This window comes from Volvox carteri (genome assembly GCF_000143455.1).
Source record: "Volvox carteri f. nagariensis unplaced genomic scaffold VOLCAscaffold_73, whole genome shotgun sequence".
Lineage (NCBI taxonomy): Eukaryota > Viridiplantae > Chlorophyta > Chlorophyceae > Chlamydomonadales > Volvocaceae > Volvox > Volvox carteri.
The window spans coordinates 401,646-410,700 of record NW_003307616.1 but is presented as its reverse complement, the minus strand read 5'-3'; the positions used below and the strand labels follow the sequence as shown (position 1 = coordinate 410,700).

The following is a 9,055-nucleotide window of genomic DNA, read 5'->3' as shown; positions in this document are numbered from 1 at the left end:
CTACTGTAACGCAACACGGCAGGACTGAGCAATAACCACAGCAGCTATTTGAAACAGACCGGGATGGTGATACGGGGATCTGGGCTGCAGCCACTGCCCTGATAGAATATTCTGAGGATGGAAGAGGTATGAGCCGTACTTCTCCGCGTAGGCTGGCATCCGCATTTCGAAGTACCTTGGGGGGGAGGTGAGAAGACACGGAGGGAACGGGAGAGAGGCAGGGAAAGCGGGAAAGGGGAAGGCACAGCACGAGGGGAGGGGCGGACATCAGGCTGGATAACCGGGACGTGCAGTACAGAGATGTGTTTGGTACGGCAACGTACAAGTTACAAATGCCGCACGAGTGCGGGGGGGTCCGTCAAAGCCGGGAGGCCATGGACTATATATATTGAAAGTTGATTACACCGTACAACCGACGGCGGTCTTGGGTCCTGCCAACTATAGACCCCACCTCATCCAGTCACCCGTCATCCGTAGAGAAAGGTCATCCATCGCCACTAATCCAGCATGCGAAACTCAGTCCATCAGCTAGACCTCATCTCCACACCTCAGCAGAGCGATTCGTAAACCTACTGCTCCTGATCAATGTCGGGGGTCTGCCCAGGAATGTAGCAAGAACCAGCCTGAGCTCATCACACGATGCTTGAACAGCACTCCTTCCGTCACTGTCGCTCGCAAACACACCCGAGGTCACCGCCTTCAAGAACGCCTTTCAGTCAGTTCTACTTCTTGTACACTCTTTCCCTGGCAGCAGCTTCATAACTCGTTCACGTGGTTCGTCTTCCCCCACACACACACCATGCGGTCACACAGGGCACAACGCAACACACGATGCGCCCTGGAGGAACCCACGGGAGCTACTCTCTTCCCCCCCCGGGTTGAAGGCGGGGGATTATGATGCCCCCGGGCGAAGAATTGCCAACAAGGATTATCAACAGCCCACGGAGTCAAGCAGCGGGCTCCCCCAGAAATAAAGACGCAGTCACGAATCGAACAACCATGAATCACATTTGAGCGAACAGCTGTTCAGCGGCTCAATGCTGCACGCAACAGCAGCTGCAACAGTAGCAGCCACCCGGCAACAAGGCACCACTGATCCCACGGCCGACGCACAATGTCGGCTCAGGCCCCCCTAAAACACCACAAAGACCCTGCACAAGACCAGCTCCAACCAAACCCCTTTTGACAGGAGACCGGCTCTCTCCGCACACACCGAAGTACATCTCATACAACTCATCATTCAAGCGCGGCGCTCCCGGCCCGACCCGCCAACTTGCCAAACCAACCGCCAACCGCCCGCATAACGCCCATCACCTCCATCAGCCCACGCCCATCCGCCCCGCACGCCTCCATGGGCGGCCAGAACAGCCACTCCGCGCTGCCCAGCACCAGCGCCAGCGTCACCCCCGTCTGCAGCGCCCTGGCGGCCAGACTGCCGGACAGTTGCTCCGGAACCCACTTGGCCACTGCCGTACTCGCCCCGTCCTGAGCCAAGATAATGACCGGCTGGATCAGGAAGAAACCAAGCATACGGAAACTGCCCTCCAGCATGCCACCACACATGTACCTGACGCAGCGGCGGCGGCGGTGGCGGCGGCGGCGGCGGGGGGAGAGGAGAGGTAAAAAGAGCGCGCAGGTGGAGCGTTAGGTGGGAGCCAAGGAAGCAGCATCGCATCGCGTCTGGGGACGTCCCCCGTGTGGCAGCGGCGGCGTAAGTTTTTAACTATTAACCGTAATGAGCCCATTCTCACGCTGCGTCGCCGGTGGGAGGATGGGAGGATGAAGAGGCAGAATCTCTAGCATGCACCAACATGTAGTGAGATGGAGTAGGGCGTGTGGAGACAAGGGGTAGGGGCATGTTTTTAAAGCAGTCCCTCTCCCCCGTGCTCTCCCGCAATAAACCACTCACGCCATGCAAACTTCGTGCATGACGCCGCTGACCAGGAACGCCGCCGACATGGCCGCCAGCCGCCGCCGTTCACACGGCACACGTTGGCGCTGGCAGCGGCGGTCGATGTGAGCCTGACCGGTGCTGCTGCCGCCACCGCCGCAGCCGCCGCCACCACTGCCGTACCCAGCCGTCACCGGGTTTGCAGACGGCGGACTCGATGGAAACAAGTCGCAGATGCCTTCCGGCGGCGGCGGCGGCGGCGATGACGACGTGGCGGGTCGACGGCGGGAACCTTCCTTTGATTGTCGTGTAGCGGCTGGGATACCGGGGCCGTTGGAGCAGCAGCTGGCGTTAGCGCCGACATGAACACTTCTGGGCGCAACCGCGCCGCCTCTATTATTGCCGCCGCCGCCATTCGTTGCAGCGTCGGTTGCTGACCGTTGCTCGTTGCCAAACCCGCAGACCGCCACCCAGCTGCCGTCCATGATAGGGTCGTACACCGTATCCTGCACCGGGGCAAGGCGGCGGGTTCATCAGGGACCACTGCCACTGCCACTGCCGTCATCACCACTGCCGTCACCACGATTGTGAACGTAACACCATGGCCGCCGCCACCACCGCCGTACCTTCAGCACGCACGACACGACCTGGTTGTACCTCCGTCCCCAGAACTCCCGTACGGAGATGGACGCGAAGGGGTTGTTCATGGCGGGCTGCAGCTCCACACGGCACCACAGAGCGCAGCCCAACGACACGGGAAGGTCCAACAGCAAGCTCGCGAATATCCACACGTACAGGGCTGTGCGTGCATGTGTAGCAGCACGTGTGTGTATGTATGTATGTGAGAGGGGGTAAGGGGGAAAAAAGGAGCCTGGAACGACCCCTCGAACGCGGGGCGATTGGGAGCTTGCAGAGGAGCTGTAAGGTCCGTGCGAGCGAGCGAGGCGAGTGAGGCGAGTGAGGCGAGCGAGGCGAGTGAGGCGAGCGAGGCGAGTGTTTGAGTGAGTGGTCCGGTGGGGGAGATGCAGACACATGCCGTGTGCCGTGTGCCGGGGAGGAGCAGGTCCTGTGGCAGCAGGTGGCCCACCGAACACGTGTATGTATGTATGTATGTATGTATGTATGTATGTATGTATGTATGTATGTATGTATCCACGTGTGTCCACGTTGACTCACCGTAACCCGTGTGCCGCAGCATCAGGCTATGTGGCGGCCCCGCCGGGTCAGCCAGGGGGGACAGCAACAGCACCGTCAGAACCGCGGCCAAGGCCACCTTGAAAACTAGGCTCAGCAGTACGACATGTGAACGAGCACGGGCGTGGCCACCTGTGCCGAGGCGGGTTTGCGAGGCCGGGGGTTTGGCGGGGGGGTGAGGCGGGGGGGTGGAGAGCTCCGGGTCATTAGCTGAGAGGCCGGAAGGGGGGCCCCTGCGTGCTGGTGGTGACACACAAACACAAACCCGAGCTGCCGGCCAAAACGGCCCATCTGGGTCACACACATATGTGTCTATGTTTCGCTGTGAGCTCTCCACCGCCTGCAGGCACCGCATCACCCAGGCCCCATCCCCTCAGTGGCATCAAACCAGCCCATGGACTCCTGACGTACAACCTACGTTTTTTGGCTGGGAAGTACGGCAGTAACAGCATCAGCAGCCATTGGCTCGTGCTGAGCCCCGGATACGCCAGAGGTCCCCGATTGCCTGAATAGGCCAGTAGCTTGCGTGGTGTGATGGCGAAGCGAGGATAGGGAGGGAGGATAGTGATGACGGGGATAGCGAGCTAAGAGCGAAAGACAAAAGCGATAGATCAGCACGGTGGAGATCTGTAGATTCTGGAATGTAGTACTCCGTGCGAAGTGGGACGTGTCTGGTATTTCCAACGGTATTTCCGGAAATCCTGCGCATCATTTTGGAAAGCACAGCGCCGTGCAGCGCACCTTGAAATTGCAGAGCCAACATAACATGAAGGCCAGAGATCCGCAAATGATGATGGACTGGGAAAGGGCGCAACGGGGCAGGGCAAAGAGGTGCTCGGGTGGTTGGGGGGCGGCTCGGAGTGGTCGATACATGGCCAGATGGTGTCGTAAGGTAAAGCTACCTAAACGGTAGCTTTGAGATGCCAAATTGAGTAGCATTCGCCACCAGCTTATGAGTACTACTGGTTCGACGCCTTCCGTCCCGCACCTCTTGCAGATGTAAAGGTGCCAGCGTGAATAGAAGCATTACGGGGAGGCTCATGATGAGGCGCGTGATGCCTGGTGGCTGGGGTCTGACGCTATATGCAGCATACGCTAGAGCTAGGGCAAAAAGAAGTGCAAGGCGCAGGGCTGGTGGAAGCTGATCAAGAAGCTGTTTGTGCCGCGAAGGTGACATTTGTGCGTGCTGCGTTAGTTAACGTACGTATTATTCATCTACGGGTCGCATGGGTACCAACTATGAGTCGAAATCGTAGCGTCCGCCTATTTGTTTATAAATACCTCCTACAACACCGGAAGGGCTTGTAAGGCCTAGGCACGCCAAAGAGCAAGCAACAGAGGTTACAGGCAATTTACTTGCATCTGATAATAGTTATGCATGACATCTGGATTGGCGAGCAGGTCTACCAGCTGGTGTTGATCCCAGGGTTTGACTTTGCATTGCTGCACGGCGACAGTTGCCCTAACCACCAAGCCCGTATTCTCAGTTACCTAACACAACTACTTGGTGCACAATTGGCACTCACAACAAGTTGCATTAAATAAATATGAATCCCTGCTATCTTCAATCATGGCCATTTTTTCCTGAGCATTTGTAGTGCACACAGTGTTTTTGGTGATATACCGAACCCGAATTTTAAACCGCAGACAAGCCTTTTTTAAGGTTGTGAACACATGTCAGATTCTGAAGAAGAATGGATCACCGTGCGCCGGCGCCGGGGTCGAAGCGGAGTTTCGGTAAGCACGATCTGCTGTTACCCACAGAGGATCTGCACGCTAATAGCGTTCGCAATTCATATCCTGTTACCTGGGAAGATCCTTTTTCAATCCGAGCGCGTCCACGTGGAAATGAGCGCAGAAGCAGCTGAAAGCTCTGCCGATTCCGGTAGTTCCGCTGGCGTTCGACGCGCTTGCGGAGCCAGACGAGAGACCGGCGCCAGATGAGCACAAGTCCAAGAAGAAAAAGAAAGGGAAGAAGTCAAAGGTTGGTGCAACCACTTCCCCAGGCTCACTTTTTTCAACATGCCGGCTGCTTGCGTGTTTCCGGCAGTACGGCAGCAGTTGGTATGCGGGGAAGCGCCCATCAATACCATACCATGAAAGCGCTCCTCTCCTCCTCATCAGTTTTCGGCATTTGCTAACCTTTCGTTGTTCTTGCCTCCCACCCATTCGTACGTGATACTGCACGTGCACAGGCCATGGACGACGCGGAGGAGGATGGCACAGTCACCGACAGAGCTGGCGCGGGCGTTTCCCCGAACAAAGCCGACGGCAGCAGCTCTGCTGCATCCAACAAATCCGCGTCGAAAGCTGCCGTCGCTACCAAGGCAATCCAGCTGTCATTCTTTGCCTGGGTCTGGAGTCGCCTGGTCTCTTTGATGGTCATGCTAGGCCTCATGAGAGCGGCAGGGGCCGGAAAGAAGAAGCGCAAGTCCAGATCAGTGGGTCAGAAGTCCGCAGCTGCCGCCGCCGCGGAGGAGTCAACCCGCCCTTCAGCAGCGGCAGTAGCCCAGCCAACGGCGGTCCCAGACAAGCCTCAGACCGCAGCCAAAGCAACCGCAACCCCCAAAAAACAGGAGCAGCAGCAGCAACAACAACAACAACAGCAACAACAACAACAACATAAGCCGGCGGCAGTGAAAATTGCTCCGGCGGCAGCGTCGGCGGTCCCAGCGACTGCCGCTGTGGCAGCGGCGCCTGCTAAGAGGCAGCCGGAGGTGCCGGCAGCAGCGCCGCCGCCAGCGCCCAAGGAGACCAGCGCAACGCCGAAGGAGGCGGCAGCTGACCGGGCTACTGCCGCCGGGGCCTCGGCGGTGGTCAGGGCCGCGGCGAACAAACCGCTGCCGGTTGCAGATGCCGCTGCCATTGCAGGAGGACCGCCAGCGGCGGCGGCAGCGGCGGCTGCCGTGGACAGGCCCCAGGCGGCGACCCAGCCGCCGCCGTCGCCGCCGCCGGCCTCAGCGACTCCGTCGCCGTCGCCTAAGTACGACTCCGACTGGGGCCGCGGGAAGTTCGTGATGCAGTCCCTGGCGGCAGCCCATGCGGATGTCGTATCGGCGGTGGCCCTGTCGGGGGACATCGCAGTGTCGGCGGGGTACGACGGGGCCGTCAAGGTGTGTATGTCTGCATGTATGTACCCTGCCACCCCCGCCATTTCTTGAGTGCCGCATCGCGGGCGAATGAAATCTTAATCGCGATGATCATGCCGCTGAATTGGCCGCTGCTGCTTTACCTGCCCCATACACATACACACACATACACACATATACACACATACACACACATACACACACATACATACACATACATACACACACATACACATACATACACATACACATACATACACATACATACACATACATCTGGGCACCGGGGTAGGTAATCGGTAAGTCTGGAGTTCGAATCCTAGAGACGGCATCTAGCTTTATTGGAAGATGTGGGCTCGGATCCCACCGCTGTTTCCCCCCCCCGCCCCGGGTGAAAGAGATCGGGGTGTCGAATGCTGGGGTGAGGCACTGGGTTTTCCTCCAGTGCGCTTCTTGGCGGCTGGAGTGGGAGCTCTCACCAACAATCAGAAGATCTATGCACTTCGCCGCAGAGCAGTGGCGAGGGATAAGTTCTGCACAGGGCTGGAACCAGAGGCTGTATATGGTGGATGACGAAACCCGGCGGCGGCAGGATTCGCAAGGATAAGGTGGCAATTGGCACCGGCGTGAATGGATTGGTAGATCGCTTTTTAGACGAGTATGATGCGCTTTCGGTGGAACGGAGGTTGCTCGGCATCTGAGCTGGTGTGTATGTAGCTGGCTAAAGGATTCGAACAGGGGACGGCACCTTGTGTTGATGAGGGAGAACGATTAGGACTCTTGACCAATATAACGCCCCACCAGTGATGGAGAGTGCTTCGGCGGTCGCTCATTTCCATTGGGGTTTTTACGGTTAGGTGCCCCCCCGGCCAGTGTCAGGCCAGGATCGATACCTAACAGACATACTGATCTCAAATCATTCTTTTAAACACACACACACACACACACACACACAACCCCCCAAAACACACACACACACACACACACACAAACACAACCCCCCAAAACACACACACACACCTAACCCCCCAAAACACACACACACACACGTAACCCCCCCGCAGTTGTGGCACTGGTCACCCCCCGGCTCAGCGGGCGGGGGAGCGGCCCCCCGCCTGACCGTGTCCCGCTTGCTGGTGGGGCACAACGGGCGAGTGGAGGCGCTGGCGGTGCACGGAGAGAGCCGCCGCCTCGTCACCGCCGGGCGGGACTCCACCCTCAAGGTCTGGTGGGGTTTGGGGGGAACCCACTACCTCATTGGAGGTCCTTTACCGGGGGCTTGTCGGGGGGGGGGGGAAGAGCCCCCCAAACCCCGCAGTGCACGTCGGCATGCACGTGTGTGTGTGTGTCTGTATGTATGTACGTGTGTCGGTAAATACGTGTGACTGCGTGCGCATTACTTCGAGCTTCGTTAGTAGTGTGGTGTGAGGGCCTCATGCGAGATTTGGAGTTTGGGTTCAGATCAGTATTGGGTGGCGAGTGGGGGGACACCCTACCCTCCCTGCGAGACGGTGAGCTCCGCCAACTGCACTCGGTGTCACGTGATGCCGGTGCCGGGAGAGCTGCTGGGGATGGCACGGGAAAACGACGGTGGCGAAGAACGGCCGTATGCCGTACATCAGCGGTACGGAAGGGGTGAAGGTTTTGGCTCCGGGGGTCACTGCAGATCAATCCCGAATCTGGCCGCCAACATATTGTCATGCACCCCTGCCGTACACACCGAACCCCAATCCCGGGCATGCCCCACGCGCCAACCCGGTGTACGGCAAGGTGTGGGATCTGGGTGATGAGCCGGGTGGTTCCGGAGCCCGGGAGCTGAACAGCACGTATGTGTACGAGAGTGTACGGTCACTGGCGGCAGACTGGGCAGGAGAGGGGGCGGCGGAGGCGGGCAGAGTGCTGCTGGGGGCTAGGTAAGAGTGTGTGTCATGTGTGGGCATGTTTGTATGTAAGTATGTATGTCATTGGGTACACGTGTGTTTTTTGGCATCCAGTACTGGTCGGGTGGGTGATTGTTGAGCATTGGCGAGCCGGATCTGCGGATATGGGTGGTGTGGGTTTGGAGTTCCTGGGAAATCTCTTTTCTGTGTTTGAGTCCCCCTTCTGCGTGACGTGCGGCGCCAGCAGCCCCCTGCCTCCGGGGATTAAATAGCGGAGTAGTGGGGCTCTGAAACCCACCAATAACCCGCCGCTATTTCCCAACCCCCAGGTCCGGTACGGTGTTGTCGTACTCTCTGGGCAGCGGGGGTGCGGGTCGCAAGCTGGCTGCACTGCGGGGTCATGGAGACGAGGTGACCGCACTCAAGGTGGGGTGGTTGGTTGGGGGAAATCCGGGGAGCGGTTGGGAGGTGCGTGTGTGTGTATGTATGTGGCTTCACCCGCAGGCACAGGAGGGCAGAAGGGTGGGCAGTAGGGAGGGGAAGGGAGGATGATGGAGGGAAGTGGGGGGGATGATTTAGGAAGGGTGGAGGAGGAGTGGGAAAAGGTATTTTGGAGGGAGGGTTCGAGGGAGGGAGGGGGGATTGTGGAGGGAGGGTGGAGGGAGGCGGGAGGGAGGGAGTGTGAAATGATGGAAGGATGGAGATGGAGTGTAATGTCTCTCTTCTTTTACACCCGGGTATGGCATTTCTCGCTAGATGTTGTACCCCAGGAGATGCCAATTAACCGCTCCCTTGCTACTAATTGCTTGCCTGCTGCCCCAACGATTCCCTCGGGCTTCTTTCTTCCAAGCACCTGAGCTACAATTCTTGCCTTAATCGCATTCACATTCCTCGTGCTAACATTTCTCGCCTATAGTGTACCTTACAAGACCTGCATTAATCCTTTCCCAACATATCTCAGAACATTTCTATTGAGCAAATCAAGCAGCTTTTGGAGGACG

General features: G+C 58.3%; 2 protein-coding genes across 2 annotated transcripts in view; one reads left to right on the top strand and one right to left on the bottom strand.

Moving 5' to 3' along the window:
* Nucleotides 1-1,236: 1,236 nt before the first annotated feature.
* VOLCADRAFT_98535 (uncharacterized protein) lies at nucleotides 1,237-4,262 on the bottom strand (the record flags this gene model as incomplete). The annotated part of the gene is made up of 7 exons (XM_002957376.1): nucleotides 1,237-1,567; nucleotides 1,910-2,397; nucleotides 2,518-2,690; nucleotides 3,068-3,217; nucleotides 3,504-3,606; nucleotides 3,827-3,883; nucleotides 4,074-4,262. The coding sequence occupies 7 exons, from the start codon at nucleotides 4,260-4,262 to the stop codon at nucleotides 1,237-1,239; spliced, it is 1,491 nt and encodes a 496-aa protein (XP_002957422.1).
* Nucleotides 4,263-4,759: 497 nt separating this feature from the next.
* The window catches only part of VOLCADRAFT_119712 (uncharacterized protein), a gene marked incomplete at both ends in the record, with an annotated part of 10,851 nt that continues 6,555 nt past the window's right edge, over nucleotides 4,760-9,055 (top strand). Inside the window, 6 exons of the mRNA XM_002957422.1 lie at nucleotides 4,760-4,822; nucleotides 4,944-5,069; nucleotides 5,281-6,198; nucleotides 7,239-7,397; nucleotides 7,945-8,087; nucleotides 8,384-8,480. Of these exons, the coding sequence (XP_002957468.1) occupies nucleotides 4,760-4,822; nucleotides 4,944-5,069; nucleotides 5,281-6,198; nucleotides 7,239-7,397; nucleotides 7,945-8,087; nucleotides 8,384-8,480 (1,506 nt within the window). The remainder of the gene's footprint in view (nucleotides 4,823-4,943; nucleotides 5,070-5,280; nucleotides 6,199-7,238; nucleotides 7,398-7,944; nucleotides 8,088-8,383; nucleotides 8,481-9,055) is intronic.